Below are 20442 nucleotides of genomic sequence, written 5' to 3' on the forward strand. Positions count from 1 at the left end.
CTCCTCCGCCCCTCCCCCACCCTCCATACCCTCCTCCGCCCCTCCCCCACCTTCCATACCCTCCTCCACCCCCAGTCCTTGAGGTCCTTGTTGTTCGGGTCAGGTAGCATTTGTTGTTAACTTCTCTGAATTCCCTAGGGGGACCAAGCAGCTGCTGAACAGATGTTTGCCTAATTTAATCCCCTTTATTTTCATTTGGCGGAGTAACTTTTTATTGATGGTTTCAGCTACTGAAGTTGTGAACTGGAATGGTAAGAAGCTAAATTAAACGTAGCAATTTAAAGAAAACCCGTCATGTACTGTGTTAGGCTTTTGTAGTTTAGATAATAGATAAGCCAAAAACTGTCCTTCATGGTGAGAGCCTATTCACTGGCTCCTAATATACCTGGTATTCCCAGTGGTGTTAGAGTATAGCAGGGAGAGAGATGTGAATGCTGGTGACCCACAGGAGGTTTTTTTGTTTGTCGGTAACCACGCTTTGTCCAAAGTCAGAGTCATGTATAGCTCGTGATCCTCACCTTTGTTTGGTCCTAGCTGACTACAGCACCAGTGAGATGCTGGTCAACATGGGGAACTTGCCTCTGGACGAGTTCTACCCAGCCGTGTCCATGGTGGCCCTGATGCGCATCTTCCGAGACCAGTCCCTCTCTCACCATCACACCATGGTCGTCCAGGCCATCACCTTCATCTTCAAGTCCCTGGGGCTCAAGTGCGTGCAGTTCCTGCCCCAGGTCATGCCCACATTCCTGAATGTCATTCGGGTTTGTGACGGGGCCATCCGGGAAGTAAGTGGGTAAACCCCCAACCCTTGCTCCTCCCTGCTCCGTGCCATGCCTGTGTGGGAAGTCCATCTGTGCCTCAGCTTCCTAATAATGTACTCTGCTTGCCGTTATGCCTAATGCCTTTCCTCCCCCAGAACTTCTAACACCTAAGTGTACAGGTATAATCAGTTCAGCTCAACTTCCTGTTTTATACCTCAAAATGGCTAAAAGATGAGTGGCTGGAGGGGAAGCGGGGGGACAGCATTGTTATTCTCCGTAATCTACTGTTCAGTCCAATAATCTGATGGAATATCCCACAGTGGATTTCTGGTTGTTTCGGCATGATTAGATTTAAGTCAAACGCTTAGTGGGAATACTACAGAGGTGCAGTAACAATGCTTCATAATGTCAGTTTGTCCAATTATTGTTGGTCCTAAGTTTGAGCACATGGTGAGGTCGGTATGTATCACATCTCTCCATTGTAAAATTACCTTTTTTCCTTAGCCATTAAGTAATGTGTGGGGTGATACGTTGAGACTGTGTGACTGTCCTATTCCCCAGCTACCTTTTACCCAATGATTTTAGCCACCATTGATGATCCTTGTTGGAATCAATTATCACGTTGGTTGCAAAGTAATGACTTTTTTTTTTTTTAATTTATTTTTGGCTGTGTTGGATCTTCGTTGCTGCGTGTTGGCTTTTTCTAGTTGCGACGAGCGGGGGCTACTCTTTGTTGCAGTGTGCGTGCTTCTCATTGCAGTGGCTTCTCTTGTTGCGGAGCACAGGCTCTAGAGCGCAGGCTCAGTAGTTGTGGCGCACAGGCTTAGTTGCTCTGCGTCATGTGTGATCTTCCCCGATCAGGGATCGAACCCGTGTCCCCTGCATTGGCAGGTGGATTCTCAACCCTTGTGCCACCAGGGAAGCTCCTCCTTCTACTTTTAATAGCTGGCATTTTTCTGTAAAGAAGAATTTCCCCCTTTCCCTCCCTCTTTCTCTCTCTTGCTCGCTCTCTCTCTCTTTTTTTTTTTTTCTCTGAACCATAGAGTACGCACAGTGGTTCTGTGATTACCATACCTGTACCACTACCAACAGCGATCCTACTGAATACAGTTCAAGGTGGCTTTGCAGTTCCTACTGTTCTTAGAAAGTATTCCACAAGGTGTATGGTCAGAGTACTGCGTTTTAAAGATCCTGGAATTAAATATTTTTTCTTCTGTGATTACATATTCAATTTGATGTACATTCAGAGGAAATAGTATTTTCTTTAGAAAGTGTATTTTCTAATTTTCTGCCTGGAATATACAAGTGCGTTTTATTTTTACATAATCAACCTCATTGAATTCTTACTAATTCTCATAATTTACCTGTAAATCTTCCCAGGTTTTCACTCTAGCTAATCATATAGTCTGCCGAACATAAAAAACAGTTTTGGCTTTTTTGTTTTGGTCGGTAAAGCAGTTGTTACTTTTCCTTACTACTTTCCTAGGACCTTCACTGCAGTGTTGATTAGACTCTGTAATAGTGGAAACCTTTAATCTTGTTCCTGATTTTAATGGGACTAGTGTTAAGATTTCATCACTAAGTATAATGTTTGCTGTAGGTTTTTTTTTTTTAATCTTTATTGGAATATAGTTGCTTTACAATATTGTATTAGTTTCCACTGTACAGCAAAGTGAATCAGCTATATGTATACGTATATCCCCTCTATTTTGGATTTCCTTCCCATTTAGGTCACCAGAGAGCACTGAGTAGAGTTCCCTGTGCTATACAGTAGGTTCTCATTAGTTATCTGTTTTGGTTTTTGTTTTGCGGTACGCGGGCCTCTCACTGCTGTGGCCTCTCCCGTTGCGGAGCACAGGCTCTGGACGCGCAGGCTCAGTGGCCATGGCTCACGGGCCCAGCCGCTCCGCGGCATGTGGGATCTTCCCGGACCGGGGCACGAACCTGTGTCCCCTGCATCGGCAGGTGGACTCTCAACCACTGCGCCACCAGGGAAGCCCCAAAATATATGTATTTTTGTATACATATAAATAGTACATGACCAGTATTAGTATTAACAATATGATTACTGAATGCAGTTCAAGGTCGTTCGCAATTTGTTATTGTTTTTAGGATGTGTCTTGTTGGGGATATACACCAAAATACTGTGTTCAAAGTCACTTGAAATAATTCTTTGAGTGATTGTGCAACCAACTTGGTTTATAGTTAAACTCATTTGTTCCTGTTTATTTTCAATTTTTAGAAATTTCTTGTGAGTTTTTGTAATTTAACTTTCATTCTAGTTATGTAAGACGTTAGCATAATTCAAGAGTCAAAACTATAAGATATATTCAGCAAAGACTAGCTTCCATGCCTATTCTTATACCTTGTTTCTTCCTTCCTCTATCATTTACTATTGCTGCTGTAACAAATCACCACCAATTTAGTAACTTGAAACAACACAAATTGATTATCTTACAGCTCTTTAAGTCATAAGTCTGGCATAGATCATACTGAACTACAGTCAGGGTGCCATTAAGACTGTGTTCCTTTCTGGAGGCTCTAGGGGGAACCCCTTTCCTTGATTTTTCTAGCTTCTAGAGGCTGCCTGCATTCTTTGGCCTCCTTCCTCCATCTTCAAAGTCAGCAACATTGTATCTCTTTGACTCTCCTTTTTCCCTCAAATCTTTCTCTCTGAACATAACCAGGAAAGGTTCTCTGCTTTTAAGGACTCCTGTGATTAGATTGGGCCCACCCGGATAATCTCCCCATCTCAGCGTCCTGCTCCCTCATCACATCTTCAGAAGTCCCCTTTGTCATGTAAAGTAATTTATTCACAGGTTCTAGGGATTAGGACATGGAGTTTTCGGTTACCGAAATCCTGCCTACCACACTTCCCCCTAAGCTAACCAGTTTTATCAGTTTTAAAATTTATCTTTTCAGTGTTTATTTTTGAAAATATAAGGAAATATATGTCCCACACCCTCCTTCCTCAGAAGAATAACATAGTATAAACTTTCTGGATCTTACTCTTTTCCACGTTCACAGCAGCATATCCTGGAGTTCATGCCATAGCAGTATAGTGAGAATGTCTTCATTCCTTTAGAGGCAATTGGTACTTCATTGTGTGAACGTGCCACAGCTATTTGACCAGTCCCTATTGATGACTGTGTTTTTCCAGTCTTTGATATTTAAAATAATCCTGCAATGAAAAGCTTTGTGTATACATCATTTTCACCTCTATTTCTTCTTGTACTTAAATGGCTTCACCTCTTACATTTAGATCTTTGAGCTCTTTGGAATATGTCCCAGTGTACAGTATGAGGAATGCATCCAATTTTATCTTTTTCACCCATAAAATTTGACTTGCATACCTTATTTAACAAAGTCTAAAATTAGTCATTGTCTCCATCCTTTCCCCGAACAATATACAAAACTTAGAATGACTGATCAAAGTATTATATCTCCCTTCCCTCTTATGTTACTATCTAGTATCACTTTTTTTTAACTCCAAATTAAACGTTACTGTTATTTTATGCAGACAGTGTTTATGTTTATCCCTTTTGCCACTTCATTACTGTCTCCCATCTCAGAGCTTCCTCCTAGGACCATTTTCCTTCTCTCTAAGGTAAATTCTTCTGAGCATCCATCAAAGTAAATGCTCTGTTTTTGTTTATCTGAAAAAAATCTTTATTTCACCCTCTTATAAAATCTTTATTTAGCTGAGAATACAATTCTGGGTTCTCCTTCAGCTGTAGATATTATCCCACTGTTTTCTGACTTCTTTTGTCGCTGTTGAGAAATTATGATTCCTTTTCATGTAATCTCCCTTTCCTCTATGGCTGTTTCAGACCTTCTCATGTTTTTGTTGTCCTGAAGTTGCACTGTTGTAAATCTAGGTATGCATTTCTCTTTCTTATCCTGATGGGGATTTGTGGGCTTTCTGAATATGAGGACTCCACCCTTCTATTTTTTTCCTTCCAGAATTAGATTCAACATTTAGAGCTTCTCACTCTGTCCTTAATGTCTCTTAGTTTCTTATCCGTGTTGTTCATCTTTGTCTCTCAGAGATGTATTCTGGATATGTCTTCACATCCATTTTCTATTCACTGATTCTTTAGCTGTGTCTTTTTGACCTGTCGTTGAGTTTGTAGTTCCTACTACTTTTTTTTTTTTTTTTTCTTGCGGTACGCAGGCCTCTCACTGTTGTGGCCTCTCCCGTTGCGGAGCACAGGCTCCGGACGCGCAGGCTCGGTGGCCATGGCTCGCGGGCCCAGCCGCTCCACGGCATGTGGGATCTTCCCAGACTGGGACACGAACCCGTGTCCCCTGCATCGGCAGGCGGACTCTCAACCACTGCGCCACCAGGGAAGCCCTCTTATTCCTTTAAGCATTTTAAACAGGTTTACTTTATATTTTCTATCCAATAATTCCAATATACATAAGGTTTTTGATGAGTCTAATTCTGTTGTTTATTGTTTCTGCTGAGTCATACTCGCAGCAAGTCTGTAAGTCTGTCCTTATGTGTTTTACAATTTTGGATCATGCATCATATTCAGCTGGACTTCCCCTGGAGCTGTTAATACTGGAATATCTGCTCTGAAGTTACATCTCTCCAGAGAGGGCCTGCATTTGCTTCTACCAGGTGGTCTAGGAGAACTTTTAGTTAGTTTCTTGGCTTAGAGTTTCTCAGGCCACACAGGTAGTTAAAATAACCCCCTAAACTCATATGAGAGTGGCCTGAAATTACAAACTCTTAGGAAGGCTTTTTTCTCCTACCTAGACCTCACATCAAGACTCACAGATTACTTTGTCTCCTTTGCCAGTGGACAGATTTGGGGGTAGGAGGTTTCACCATTTTTCTTGATATGTAGCTTTTTGAAGGTCTGGCTTTATGTGAAAGGTTTCAGTTCTGATAATCTAATAACAACATTTATCTTTTATGCATTACTTTTAGGCTTTTCATAGCAAGGGGATTTAGGAGGGGATCTAACCCACCATATTTTCAGGAACAAAGCTACATGTTCTTTTAAAATACTAATGTTCAGGAGGGAAAAGAGAAAACAGCTTGTGAAAGAATCTAAGGGAGAAGAAATGAGGTGGCTACTCGGGCCCCCTCCCTGGGGATGAGGCACCTGCCTGGGTGTATCCGCTGACCCTTATGAATCAGCCACCAGAGAGGCTGCCCCATGGACACCTCATATGAAGTGACAGCAAGGATCAGGAGGCTTTTGTCCTTTCGTCTCAAGGTTTCCCCTGACCAGCCATCCCCGCTGCCCTGCTTTTCCTCCAGTTTAGATTTTCTACCTTCTTTCAGGTTCTGCATAACAAAAGTTTAACTAAAAAACCATTGTAGTTTAGAGTCTCCTGTCCCTTGATCTCTGTAATATACTTTCGTAGGAACCGTTTCACAAAAACTGTCAGCAGTGATTCTATGAGGAGGTGCCCAGGAGATAGGTAGGGATGGCTCTACCAAGTTGAACCTGTGTGCCATGTGAGACCAGCTTCTAAGCCCCTTAGAATCCACTGGTGTCCCTGTCCTTCTTTGAGCCCAGTCCTATGTGTCCTGTCAGTCTCACCTCTTCAGGTAATGAGTTCTATAAGTCCATTACTCACTATTTGAAACATACTTTTTATTTTTCCCCAACTTACCCAAGTTTTAAAATGTGGATAAGGGTGAAAATACATATGTATGAAATTATTCTTGTTAATGGAGGGCAGCAAAGGCATAGAGAGCTATAAAAATTGGGAGGGGGTGAGGGGGAAAGGGAGGTTTACAATATGACTTGCAACTTGATATTGACATGTAGCACTATCTGAGGATCATAACAAAATAAAAACTACACCCTGAAGACATCTTTAACCTGGAAAGTAGTTGGGAGTTCTCTTACCTAAGCCATCTTTATTCCCAACTTTATTTCGTGAATGGCATCTCTTAACAGTTGCAAGATACCAACCTAAATAGAATCTCCTAATCCCAGCCCTCCCTCAATTTGCTTGCTGTTTTGGTTCACAGTTTCTTTCTTTCTTTTTTTTAAATTAATTTATTTTATTTATTATTTATTTTTGGCTGCACTGGGTCTTCGTTGCTGCACACGGGCTCTCTCTAGTTGCGGCGAGCGGGGGCTACTCTTCGTTGCGGTGTGCATGCTTCTCGTCGTGGCTTCTCTTGTTGCAGAGCATGGGCTCTAGGCGCACGGGCTTTAGTAGTTGTGGCACACAGGCTCAGTAGTTGTGGCTCGTGGGCTCTAGAGCGCAGGCTCAGTAGTTGTGGTGCACGGGCTTAGTTGCTCCGCAGCGTGTGGGATCTTCCTGGACCAGGGCTCGAACCCGTGTCCCCTGCATTGGCAGGCGGATGCTTAACCACTGCGCCACCAGGGAGGTCCCCACAGTTTCTTAGAGACACAATTAACTAATTAATTAAGACCTAATTAATTGAGTTAATTACTATAAGTGAACCACAATACCCATAATAGTTAGCTGTATTTATTTTAGAAAGTAAGTGGTAGTGAATTAAGACTGAATAAACAAAAGATACATCTACAGTTAATTAAAAATTTCATGTCCATTTTTAAGTTTTCAGTTACTCCAGAAATCCTTCAATGATAGATGATGTTCATTGGGCATTTAACAGTATTTGTGTCCCTGTTCTAGTGCTTTCCAGGTATTAGCCCAGTTAACTCTTACCACAAGCCTATGAGACAAGAACTGTTATCTCCCATTTTCCCACAGAAGAGGCTGAGTGCAGAGAGATTAAATGAAGGTCACAAAGCTAGTAGGTAACAGAAACAGTTCAGAACAGCTAGTCTGGCCCCGAAGCCCCTGCTGAGCAGAAACTGCCTCACCTGGTGAGTAAAGCCACTGACATATTTTTCAGCGCTCACCACCGTTACCACCGATGGTTACCACCGATGGTTTTAAGTCTCATTCTTTGAAGCTTATTCTCAGAAGAAAGGGTGGTGCAGAAACCGATTCCATAATTGTCTTTATTCATTAGCGTGCACTTGGGGTAAGACTGGGAGGTCTACATCCTTCGTGGTGCCAACTTGCTGACCTCTTCTCTGTTTCAGTTTCTGTTCCAGCAGCTGGGAATGTTGGTGTCCTTTGTGAAGAGCCACATCAGGCCTTACATGGATGAAATAGTCACACTCATGAGAGTGAGTAGAAATTAATGCTTTGGCCTGTTCCTCAGTGTTTGGGTCCAGGAGCATTCAGCAGCAGGTTTGGATGATGTGGACATTTTTTTCATGGGTCATCATAGAGACGTTATAACCTGAGGATAAAAAGTGGAGCAAGGTATCCCACTGGATTATGAAAGGGGGTGGAGGGGCTCTCGCTACAGGCTCCCAGGTACAAGAGTTCAAGGTGTGAAATCTGAGGAGAAATCCTGAAGGAATTGTTCTGCCAGAAATAAACTGGAGTTCTTTGCCTCACACACAGCAAAGCAATTTCACTTTAACATCACAATAGTGCTTTACTATTCTCACAAAAGCCCTCTTCCTTACTGCCTGTAAAACCATGGCCTTAAGAAAGGATTGGGGATTGGGTTTTCCTGGGGCCATTAAATACGATGGAGTGCTGTCAGGCTCTGAGGAAGAAGGTAATGCTTTTCCCTGCTACCTTCAAAAGCATAAATACCGCCTTCTGACTGTAATAGTGTTGTGGTTTTTTTAAATACATAAATTTACTTATTTATTTATGGCTGCATTGGGTCTTTGTTGCTGCTGCGCAAGCTCTCTCTAGTTGCAGCAAGCTGGGGCTACTCTTCATTGTGGTGTGCGGACTTCTCATTGCAGTGGCTTCTCTTGTTGCGGAGCACAGGCTCTAGGCGCGACGGCTTCAGTAGTTGTGGCATGCGGGCTGTAGAGCGCAGGCTTAGTAGTTGTGGCACACGGGCTCAGTAGTTGTGGCTTGCAGACTCTAGAGCGCAGGCTCAGTAACTGTGGCGCACGGGCTTAGTTGCTCCATGGCATGTGGGATCTTCCCGGCCCAGGGCTCGAACCCGTGTCCCCTGCGTTGGCAGGCAGATTCTTAACCACTGCACCACCAGGGAAGTCTCTGCAACAGTGTTTGAGAAGAGGCTGTCGTCCCAATTTTTTTTTTTAAACATATTTATTGGAGTATAATTGCTTTACAATGGTATGTTAGCTTCTGCTTTATAACAAAGTGAATCAGTTATACATATACATATGTTCCCATATCTCTTCCCTCTTGCATCTCCCTCCCTCCCACCCTCCCTATCCCACCCCTCTAGGTGGTCACAAAGCACCTAGCTGATCTCCCTGTGCCATGCGGCTGCTTCCCACTAGCTCTCTATTTTACGTTTGGTAGTGTATATATGTCCATGCCACTCTCTCACTTTGTCACAGCCTACCCTTCCCCCTCCGCACATCCTCAAGTCCATTCTCTAGTAGGTCTGTGTCTCCATTCCCGTCTTACCCCTAGGTTCTTCATGACCTTTTTTTTTTTCTTAGATTCTATATATATGTGTTAGCATATGGTATTTGTTTTTCTCTTTCTGACTTACTTCACTCTGTATAACAGACTCTAGGTCCATCCACCTCACTACAGGTAACTCAATTTCGTTTCTTTTTATGGCTGAGTAATATTCCATTGTATATATGTGCCACATCTTCTTTATCCATTCATCTGTCGATGGACACTTAGGTTGCTTCCATGTCCTGGCTATTGTAAATAGAGCTGCAATGAACATGTTGGTACATGAGTCCCTTTGAATTATGGTTTTCTCAGGGTATATGCCCAGTAGTGGGATTGCTGGGTCATATGGTAGTTCTAGTTGTAGTTTTTTAAGGAACCTCCATACTGTTCTTCATAGTGGCTGAATCAATTTACATTCCCACCAGCAGTGCAAGAGTGTTCCCTTTTCTCCACACCCTCTCCAGCATTTATTGTTTCTAGAGTTTTTGATGATGGCCATTCTGATCGGTGTGAGATGATATCTCATTGTCGTTTTGATTTGCATTTCTCTAATGATTAATGATGTTGAGCATTCTTTCATGAGTTTGTTGGCAATCTGTATATCTTCTTTGGAGAAATGTCTATTTAAGTCTAGGTGCAAAGGACTCCCCATTGATGGCAGTATCATTTTTCTGTATTGGGAGTGGGAGGGTGCTTCCTACTGTTCTCTATAATTTCAGTGTCTCTGCTTAGGGAGATTGCTTTGCAGAGATGGCTGTGTCCTCAAAGAACTGGAAGACAATTATTCCAGTGATTTTTGTTCTTCTACACCAGACCTTTGTAGTTAGCTTGGAAGAAGCAGCAGGACTAAAATGAAAGTGGCTGCCTTCAAAAATGGAACTTCCCCGAAAATGAGTCTCAGAACTGAAAAACTCCTGTATGTATAAATAAGTAAAAGCTGCTCTGTTCCCTGCCTCCTGCCACAGGGGCCTCTGTACAGGAAGAGTTAGGTAGGATGCTAAAGAGCCTGCGGGTGGTGTTAAGGGAGTTGGGGGTGGGGCGGGGAGGGAGGAAGCAGTGCACTCCGGGGTTGAAGCTGAAGTAACCTGTGACTTATTCCCCAAAAATGACTTACAACAAAACATGTAGGGGTTTGAGGCTGGGAGCCTTACACCTGCAAAATACAGCTTTCATTTCCTCCAAGACAGAGAAGGTGCCAACAGGGCTCTTCTTTGGCTCTTGCTCCTGGGCATTTCAGTGAGCTCCACCCAGGAGGGCTCGGGGCTTTGTGAACAGTGATCCAGCCGGCATCCCTGGGGAGGCTGCCTGGTTTCTTTGACGTAGAGAAAACCCTTTGTGAGGAGCCCCGATGACCCTGCAGTGGAAAGGTAGGCGAGCTTTCTCTTAAGAAGGCAGAGTGTGGTCCCAGTGAATGACCATCGCACAAACCACGGAGGCCATAAAATTTGTGGTGTTTCTTTGTCGAAGCTTTTTATCTAGAGAAAATAGCTTTTTCAAAGAGAATACCTCTCTCCAAGCAGAGAGAAAGAAAGTTTTACCAGCACCTTTTAGTATAGATTTTTTTTGAAATGTTTTTACTTTGTAAACTACTATGAGTTAAGAACAATTTTTTCTAAATAAAAATACCTTAGGCTTCTTTTAAAGCCTTCCATCTGAGGAGTTATCTTTTTTTTTTTTTTTTTTCACTGACTTCTACTCTGAATTAAATGGGGGCCCAAGAGTACTAATAAGCATACGTTGCCATCATTAAGTCTCCTACTCTGGAGGTTTTAAAGAAGGCAGTAGGCCACTGTCTTTCTGAATTGATTTGAAATGACAGCTTTTCCTGGAGTGAGAGACTTGGACCAATTTGCGTTGCAGTACCGAGACAGGATCTGGAGCCAGTTGGCCAAGTTTTTATTTTAGTAATTTATGTGGGATATAATTAGATGAATGTAGAAAAATGCTCCTCTTGTGGCACTCTCCAGGCCTGAAAATGGTTTGGGACAGATGTCAGATGCTGTCGAGCAAAGTCTAAATCCAAAAGGGCAGGAAATCTTGTTAACACTGAAGTCACCCTCTGGCAGAGCCCAGGTGCTACCCAAAGTGGGACCACCCCTAGACGGCTGGAGAGCTCCTAGAGTGATGCAGGCCTGGTCATTTGTTCATTCTGCCAGATGGGTTTGGGTGGCTGGAATATGCCAGGCGCTCTGCTAGATTCAGGGAGACAGAGGTGGACCGAGGGTTTCTTGCCCTTAACCAGCCTACAGTCGAGTAGAGGGAAGGTGGCAAAGAAAATTAAGTATTACAGGTGCTAGAAGAGAGCAGAGCAGAGGGACCCACAGTGGTTAATGGAAGGAGATAGGAACGCCTTCTTAGGCGAAGTGAGGCTTGAGCCACGTCTGGAAAGACAGATGGGCTTAGCTGAGCAAGAGGTGGGATTCTAAGCCGAGAGCAGCATGAGCAAAGCACGGAGGAGCCATGTAGCCTGGTGCTTTTGGGGAAATGCAGTTTAGTTGCTCACTGTGACTGACGTAGGATACAGGGAGGCCTTGGGAGAGGAGGATAAGGAAGGAGTCCCATGGCACAGACCATGCTCGCTGCATTTGTGCTTCGTTTTGGCTGTCTCAGTTCCTTGGTTCATATTTCAGCAGAAGGGCCCCCGACTTTGCTCCTCTGTCTCTTCCCTCTTTATAGGAATTCTGGGTCATGAACACCTCCATCCAGAGCACGATCATTCTTCTCATTGAGCAGATTGTGGTAGCTCTTGGGGGTGAATTTAAGCTCTACCTGCCCCAGCTGATCCCACACATGCTACGAGTCTTCATGCATGACAATAGCCCAGGCCGCATCGTCTCCATCAAGGTGAGTAACCCGGGACATCCTCTGGAGAGATTTCCAGAGTCCATCAGAGTCCCTGGATGATCATCTAAGAGACTCTGTTCTGAGTGACAGGGGGACGCTCGGTCCGTAAGACTGACTCTAAAGAATGCTGTAGTACCTGATGCGTGCAGTGTACAGTTTACAGAATGTTTCTCATCCTCTCTTGATTATCCTTATGTTTTGTCTCTTTTAATGGATTATTCTTGGTAAATATTTTATTTAGCATACCAGTTTTCTCTATTATCCAGCAACTGATTCCTTAACGGTTGAAATAAGTTCAGAGAAAGCAAAGTAACATATAAGTGAAATAAAATGACGGGGAAAAGTGCTACCAAGAGAATGTAATTTAATAAAGGCTTTTCAGAGTCCCCAAAGCATTTTGAATTATCCATACGACTGCCGCCCTTCAGGTACTTAGATACTTGATACCTGACTGTATTCGCTCATCGCCGTGCCTTTACTCCTCTTTGCAGTTGCTGGCTGCAATCCAGCTGTTTGGCGCCAACCTGGATGATTATCTGCATTTGTTGCTGCCCCCTATCGTGAAGTTGTTTGATGCCCCCGAGGTTCCATTGCCGTCTCGAAAGTGAGCACCTACCCTGTAGGACTAACAGTCATCAAGCTTTTAATGTTTTGTTGACAATGCCCTTTTCTTAAGTCCCCAGGCCATCTCTCTATTTTTTTGTTATTTCAACTCTCATTAGTTTAGTCCAGATATGTACCAGGTTTATGGAAATCTTCACTGTCCTCATCCCACAGGAATGTGTGTTAGATCTCTGTACCCAAAATAATGTCAGAAGCCATTCCTTCCCGTTGGGTGCCGATTGTAAAGGTAGCCCTCAGCCACTTCTCTTATTCTTGGGCTGTGTGTTAGCAATTACTGTATGTCAGCGATTGTTGTAGGGCAGCGTTAGAGACAGTGGACCGCCTGACGGAGTCCCTGGATTTCACTGACTATGCCTCTCGGATCATTCACCCGATTGTGCGAACGCTGGACCAGAGCCCAGAACTCCGTCCCACAGCCATGGACACGTTGTCCTCACTCGTGTTTCAGCTGGGGAAGAAGGTGAGGCAGGAGTCCTCGACTCCTCCGCTTGTTAATCTGTAGGCCTCAATCACTGACAAAGAGCTAGGAATTGTGCCTTTTTTTCCTTCTTTATTCAGCAAGTATTTATTGAGCCACCTGTGTGGGCTGAGTGCTGTTCTGGGGATAACGCTGTAAACAGAATGATGTCCTTGTTCTCACAGAGCTTACATTCCAATGAAGCAAAGTTATGAGACATAATTTATCTCATAAGAGGGATGGGAGGGAGTAGGGAGAGATGCTGTTTCTTTAGAGGCAGACCTCTCTGATAAGGTAACATTTCAGCAGAGACCTAAATAAAGGAAAGGCCCAACGCCAGGGAGCTGGCTGCAGGCAGAAGGATTAGCAAAGGCAAAGGTGCGAGATGGCAGTGTGCTTGAAGGGTGGGGGCAGCAGGAGAGCAGTGACTTCAGGGGAGGGAGCCAGAGGAAAGTACTTGGAAAAGGGCATAGAGAGAACCTTGTAGAGGCTGTGCTGGCAGTAGGCATGGAAGCTAGGTATTGTGGCCAGTGGTCCTCAGAATGTGACCCCCGCACAAGCAGCATTAGCATCTACTTAGCTGGGTGCTCCTTAGAACTGCAGACTTTCATGCCTCACCCCAGACCTACCAAGCCAGCAGTTCTGACTGTGGAGCCCAGCAATCTCTGGTTTCATATGCCTTCCAGGTGGTTCTGATGCCCACTAAAATTTGCACATGACTGTTGTAGGCCATTATAGCTGGCTTTCACTCTGAGCAAGACTAGAATTCTTTGGAGATTTTGAGCCCAGGAGTACTGTGATCTGCCCTAGCATTGTTAAATGATTATTCTCAGTGCTGTGTGCAAGAATAGACTGGGCCAAGAGGGGAAGCAGAGAGACCATTAAAATCAGAGGCTGTTGCAGTGACGCAGATGGAAGGTGAGGGGGATGAGGTAGCACAAGGGGTCAAAAGTACCACAGAGCTAGTCCCAAACCCAGAAGTAGTAGCTGTAATGTGGTAGGGGTAATATTCTTTTTTCTATTTCCCACTCTCCAAAGTAATGGTTTCTGACCTGCTTCCTCTCTTGTTATAGTACCAAATTTTCATTCCAATGGTAAATAAAGTTCTGGTGCGACACCGAATCAACCATCAGCGCTACGATGTCCTCATCTGCCGGATTGTCAAGGTGAGCTGCGCTTTGCTTCTGTTTGCAAGTCCCGCATTGTCCTTCTCAACTGCTATTCTTGTACTCTTAGCAGTGGGGGTATATCTAGCTTTTTAGCTCTGAACTAGAGATTGGCAAACTTTTTCTGTCAAGATAGTAAATTTTTTCAGCTTTGTAGGCTGTGTGGTCTCTGATGAAACTACTCAGCTCTGCCACTGCAGCCTGTAAGCAGCCATATGCATATGTAAACGAACGAGCCTGATTGCATCCCAGTAAAACTTCATTTATGGACACCAGAATATGATTCTCTAATAATTTTCACATGTTGCAGAATAGCAATCTTCTTTCAATTTTTTTTCAATCATTAAAAAATGCAAAAACCATCCTTGGCTCTCAGGCCCCACAAAAACAGGCAGCAGCTCCTTGCCGGCCCAGCTCTTCATCATGTTTATGACTCACGGTTGTCTCACATTTGCCAGTTGCATGCTCATACTACTAAGTCAGTGCTTGTCAGTGACTAGGAGTGACCAACACAGACTGGTCTCAGTGCGGAATACAGCCCACCTATGATTCATTCTGTCCATATGTGGAATCTTAACCTAAATCCTGGCTCTTCCAGAAGGTGTGGCCCTCCCAAGGTTTAAGGATGTTTTCTAAACTGGGAGCAGCTTGTGGAGTTGCAGAGTGGTTCTCTAAATCTCTGGTTGCAGGGATACACCCTTGCTGATGAAGAAGAGGACCCTTTGATTTACCAGCATCGAATGCTGCGGAGTGGCCAAGGGGATGCCTTGGCTAGCGGACCAGTGGAAACAGGACCCATGAAGAAACTGCACGTCAGCACCATCAACCTCCAAAAGGCAGGTCCATCGTTTCCTGGGGGGGCTTGGAAAGGAGAGCCCCTGCTCTTCTCTCTTGTTCAAAACTTTCAGCTCTTGCTGTCTTCTGTTTAAAACAACCAAAAACCAAGCATCTTTCTGAAAATCTAGATACCACGAACTTAGGTCATTTTATTTTTTCTCCAAGTATCTGAATTATACAATTTTTTAATGGAAGGAAAATAAAGAGCAAGGTGTCCTTTTATGTTCCCTTGGAGCTTTGACAGTGGAATGCATTGTTGCAAATAGCATTCTCATTTTTTACATGACCAGAACAGAACCAGTGAGCCTCCTAGTTAGCACTGAGCCTGATGCAGGCTCTTTAAAGCAGTGCTTCTCAAACTTCTCAGACTCACTGGGCTTACCACATGCTGGGGAGCTTGTTGTTAAAATGCTCATTCTGATTCAGGCCCAAGCTCAGGCCTTGATAGTCTCCATTTCTGACAAGCTCCCAAGTAATGCTGATGCCAGTGGTCCACGGACCACACTTTGAGTAGCAAGGTTTTAGATCTCTGCAGATCAGTACTGGATTCTCTATGCTGACCAAAGCCTGGGATATAACCAGCTTCTCATCATGTATGCCACCAGCTATGCACTTAAAAACAGGCAGTTTCAAATCATCTCTAATGGATGGATCTAAACAGAGTAATCATACACTTCACTGACTTTTAAATAAATATACCAGGTTGCTTATTGTCCACACTTTGAAGTAGCCGTTAGTACCTCTAGTGACTGTAAGCAGCTCCCCGTTTGAATTTCAATGTGGTGGTTTTCTTTATTAGCAGCTGACGCAACACAGCTGCATTTCATGTGTAGCAGCAGGTAGAGGTAAAGAACTGGGCAGGGCTGGGTCCTAGTTGGCTCGGTGTCTTCTTTTGGCCAAGCCCGTAACGATTTGCACACAGACCTGTGTGCGTGTTCTCACCCACAGCTTTGAAACACTGGCCTGTACTCCTGACATCAGTCTTTACCCACACAGACAGCTGCAAAGACCACTACTGAGAAACGTTTGATGATTTAAGATGAAAGTGGTAAAATACCCCTGGGTCATGAGCGATGCTGCTGTACCTCTGTGTGTTTTGTAACTGCTAGTCCAAGACTTCAGGAGGAGAAAGGTCATCAACACCTGGCATTCCCAAGCAGTTGTTGAGGCCACCATGCTGACACCTCACATTTGAGGGAGGGGCCAGACAAGGAAGCCAGATGCACGTTTCCACCCAGATGTTTTCAGCCTGCCTAGGTTCAGAATGTCCTTCCAACCAGGCAGCTGTCCACTCAGCTTTAGGGCCTTGTTCTCTCTATTTTAGGAAGTTCCCCAGTGGTCTAGTTTGCTTCCAGAAAGTTTTGCTTTCTACCCAGGACTTGGAAAAATAAGCATAACCTTTGCCAAACAGAAAAAAGAATCTCCACCTGTCTCACCTGAGAGAACAGATCAAGTTAAAAAACCCTAAGCGGGCTCCCCTGGTGGTGCAGTGGTTGGGAGTCCGCCTGCCGATGCAGGGGACACGGGTTCATGCCCCGGTCAGGGAAGATCCCACATGCGGCGGAGCGGCTGGGCCCGTGAGCCATGGCCGCTGAGCCTGTGCGTCCGGAGCCTGTGCACCGCAGCGGGAGAGGCCACAGCAGTGAGAGGCCTGCGTACCGCAAAAAATAAAAAAAACCCTAAGCAAAGCTCTCCACAGCTGACTCTCAGATCCGTGTCATCGAAAAGTAAATTGTGCTTCTACGTATTCATGTGATGATAATTAGGGATTGGTATATTTGTCAGTTTTAACCAGCTTTCAGAATAGTAATTTGCCACCTCAGTCACCTTTCTGTTGGCTGTGCTAATAGAGGATTTACATAGTACAGAAAACATACAAACCATTTATGTGTACCTCTAGGATGCCTTCCAAGATGCTCAGCAGCTTTCCTGTCTCATGGTAATCTATTCGGGCTTACCTTCTAAATGAGTAAGCTGGCGTTCCATCAGCGTGCACCAGTGTAACCAGATGAGGCAGTCAGCGGTGGGTGGGTGAGGAGAGGAAACTGGCTGGAGTTTCAACAGTTACTGTAGAACCCAGAGAATTGAGAGTTGATTATGTTTTAAATTACAGAGCAGTGGGGAAAGGCCCAGGTGAGGGACATATCCTGTTTGATAGATTGTGCAGTTTTTCCTTAAGCTGAAATTTTTTGAAGAGCCTTTTGCTACCATTTATCAAATGGTACCGATGCTAATGATAGCACTAACCACCACCACCATTTGTTGAGCGCTTCCCATGTGTCAGGCACTGTTGTGAGCACTTTACATGTATTGACTCATTTAATCTTCACAGTAACCCTATAAGTTTGATGCTGTCATCAGTATCCCTCTTTTATGGATGTGGACATTGAGGCACTGAAAGGTTAAGTAATTTGCTCAGTGTCAACCAGTAGATGGTGGAGCCAGGATCTGACCCAGGTATCACTCCAGAGACCAGTCTCTTAACCACTGTGTTGCAGTGCCTTCGCCTTACCCAAGCTCAACCTCGTATCATTAGAGGGCAAAAGATATTAGTAATGCTTCCTTGTATGTGTCTGACTTCTAAATGCCTTGTAATACAGTGCTGGTATCCAGAGACTCGCTGTATAGGAAGGAAACCAGAAATCTGTGGATCGAAAAGGACTTGATGTTCCCATTTCGTTCAACAGAACAAGGTCTAAAAGTCTTTGGTATCTTCTTCTAGTTCAGGGGTTCTCATTGTATGGTGAGTGAGAATCCTTCACATAAATTTTTAATTTGTCTCTCGTAGTATCTCTACTTCAGTTTTTGACAAAAAATATTAGTTTATGTAATGTTACTCCTTGGTAACTCATCAAAAGCTATAGCAAATCTCCATTTATCCCAGGAGGTGATGGATTGAGTCATTGATGGTCAGGTGGTGTAGCACATGGGTGTCTCTTTCACTCCCTGGACTACTTCACTTGAGAACTTCTGCTTTAACTTATCTGATTTCCCTATTTAGGGAGGATTGACATGTCTGTTCTGCCAGAAAAATCTTTTAAGAATATATTTTAAAAGTTAGGGATTTAGTAGTTAGGGCTAAGCCAATTCAACGAGATGTCATTTTGATGATACGAGCCACCATGTTTTGCTCATCTATTCCAGCTAGGCCCTTTAGCTGCATTATCGCTAAATGAGGAAGATTAAGACTCAGACAGCAGTGTACAAGTAATTTGCCCAGAGTCCCTACAGCAGATGAGTGGCAGGGCCAGGGTTCCAACAGGTGTTTCTAACTTCAGAGTAGCAGGCACTCAGCGTAAAGCACTAACTTGTGCTGAGCACTGTGCTAAATCTGTTACACATATTAACTTAGTTAATCTTTTTTTTTTTTTTTTTTTAAATCTTGGCCATGCTATGTGGCATGCGGGATCTTAGTTCCCTGACCAGGGATTGAACCCGTGCCCCATGCAGTGGAAGCATGGAGTCTTAACCACTGGACTGCCAGGGAAGTCTCTTAGTTAATTAATCCTTAGAACACCCTCTGGGGGCTTCCCTGGTGGTGCAGTGGTTAAGAATCCTCCTGCCAATGCAGGGGACGCCGGTTCGAGCCCTGATCCCGGAAGATCCCACATGCCACGGAGCAACTAAGCCCATGCGCCACAACTACTGAGCCTGCGCTCTAGAGCCCGCGAGCCACAACTACTGAAGCCCACATGCCTAGGGCCCGTGCTCCGCAACAAGAGAAGCTACCGCGATGAGAAGCCCGCGCACCATAGCAAAGAGTAGCCCCCGCTCACCGCAACTAGAGAAAGCCTGCGTGCAGCAACAAAGACCCAACTCAGCCATAAATTAATTAATTAATTTAAAAAAGAACACCCTCTGATATGGGGACTATTATCCACACTTTACAGATGAAGAAACTGAAGCACAGGGAAGTTAAGTAACTTGCCCAAGATCAGACACCCAATACGTTACATACCTGGGATTTGAACTCCAGCCACTGAGCTCCACAGAGTGTGGCTGCTGACCACTCCCCTTTACTGCCCAGCTCCAGGGCCTGAATCTTTCCATCCACCGCCCTAAGCTGCCCCTGCTAGTACCTCGTGGTGCCTGGAGAGCTCAGGGTTTTGAGGAAAGTTGGAGGGGATAAACTACAAAGTAAAAATTCAGGGCTTCCCTGGTGACACAGTGGTTGAGAGTCCGCCTGCCGATGCAGGGGACACGGGTTCGCGCCCCGATCCGGGAGGATCCCACGTGCCGCGGAGCGGCTGGGCCCGTGAGCCATGGCCGCTGAGCCTGCGCGTCCGGAGCCTGTGCTCCGCAACGGGAGAGGCCACAACAGTGAGAGGCCCGCGTACCGCAAAAAGAAAAAAAAAAATTCAATCTGTTCAACTCCTTTTGTCTCATTCCATCATACTGCCGTGTACTCTGGGCTCAGTGCTCACCTGATGGTCACACTATTGAGGATGGTGTCAACCTGAGCATTTCCCCTCTCCCTGTGTGACTCTGCTGTAAGATGAGCCAGTGTCCCACTGCAGGGTGTCCCGGGCCGCTCACACACTGCTGGAGGCCATTCGGCTTTGTTGGATGCATTCTGAGTGTGACGGTCCCCATCCACTTTGGGGCTGTAGAGGTCTCTGCCTTGCAGATAGAGTCCAGCGCAAATGAGGTGTAAAACAGGCTTTCTTTATATTATGAGAGTTTGCTGCATTTGTTTTATGGCTTTAAATATTACTCTTTTGTATTTGTGCTCGGGGAATTTTATCATGAGAGGTATTATAAATCAAAGAAGTGGAATAATCATTAGATAGTCAAGGGCTCTTTACAATTGGCCCTTACAGTTGATGGTTTTCCTTTGTCGCCTGTGGCATGATAGGCCTGGGGAGCTGCCAGAAGGGTCTCCAAAGATGACTGGTTGGAATGGCTGAGGCGGCTGAGCCTGGAGCTGCTGAAGGACTCCTCCTCACCCTCCCTGCGCTCCTGCTGGGCCCTGGCACAGGCCTACAACCCGATGGCCAGGTATGGTGTGTCAGGGCTCCCTTCCTCCCAGCTTCGGATTGGGATCAAGAGGGTCAGCACGTAGAAAATGTTGTATAAGAATTAGTTTTTATTAGCAGTAATAGTAAAAAGGTTTTTTAATTTTGTTAACCTCTGGGGGAAAAGATAAAAAAGCAAATTAAAGAAGCTCTTATTATAGGAAAAACATCCATTTTAACATTGCTAGTGTACCTTTCCTTAGTAGATCTAGGTCCAAGACTTTAATTACAAAGTCATTTATAACTCTGAAAACAACTATGTAATAGCTTAATATAACCTGTTTTCCAGTAATAGTGATACTCCAGTTATTTATTGCTGC

At 44.6% G+C, this 20442-nt stretch overlaps 1 protein-coding gene across 5 annotated transcripts in view; it reads left to right on the forward strand.

The window, feature by feature from the left end:
- Positions 1 to 20442, forward strand: part of MTOR (mechanistic target of rapamycin kinase) — a 117616-nt gene that overhangs the window by 24487 nt on the left and 72687 nt on the right. For 4 of the 5 annotated variants that reach the window (XM_029227673.1, XM_029227674.1, XM_029227676.1 and 1 more), the window contains 8 exons: positions 535 to 785; positions 7811 to 7897; positions 11856 to 12023; positions 12515 to 12627; positions 12945 to 13107; positions 14178 to 14270; positions 14960 to 15106; positions 19963 to 20105. In XM_029227673.1, the coding sequence (XP_029083506.1) occupies positions 535 to 785; positions 7811 to 7897; positions 11856 to 12023; positions 12515 to 12627; positions 12945 to 13107; positions 14178 to 14270; positions 14960 to 15106; positions 19963 to 20105 (1165 nt within the window). The remainder of the gene's footprint in view (positions 1 to 534; positions 786 to 7810; positions 7898 to 11855; positions 12024 to 12514; positions 12628 to 12944; positions 13108 to 14177; positions 14271 to 14959; positions 15107 to 19962; positions 20106 to 20442) is intronic. The other variant, XM_029227677.1, reaches the window with a different exon arrangement.

This window comes from Monodon monoceros, unplaced genomic scaffold (genome assembly GCF_005190385.1).
Source record: "Monodon monoceros isolate NGI ecotype Baffin Bay Population unplaced genomic scaffold, NGI_Narwhal_1 Super_Scaffold_18, whole genome shotgun sequence".
In the NCBI taxonomy this organism is placed as follows: Eukaryota; Metazoa; Chordata; class Mammalia; order Artiodactyla; family Monodontidae; genus Monodon; species Monodon monoceros.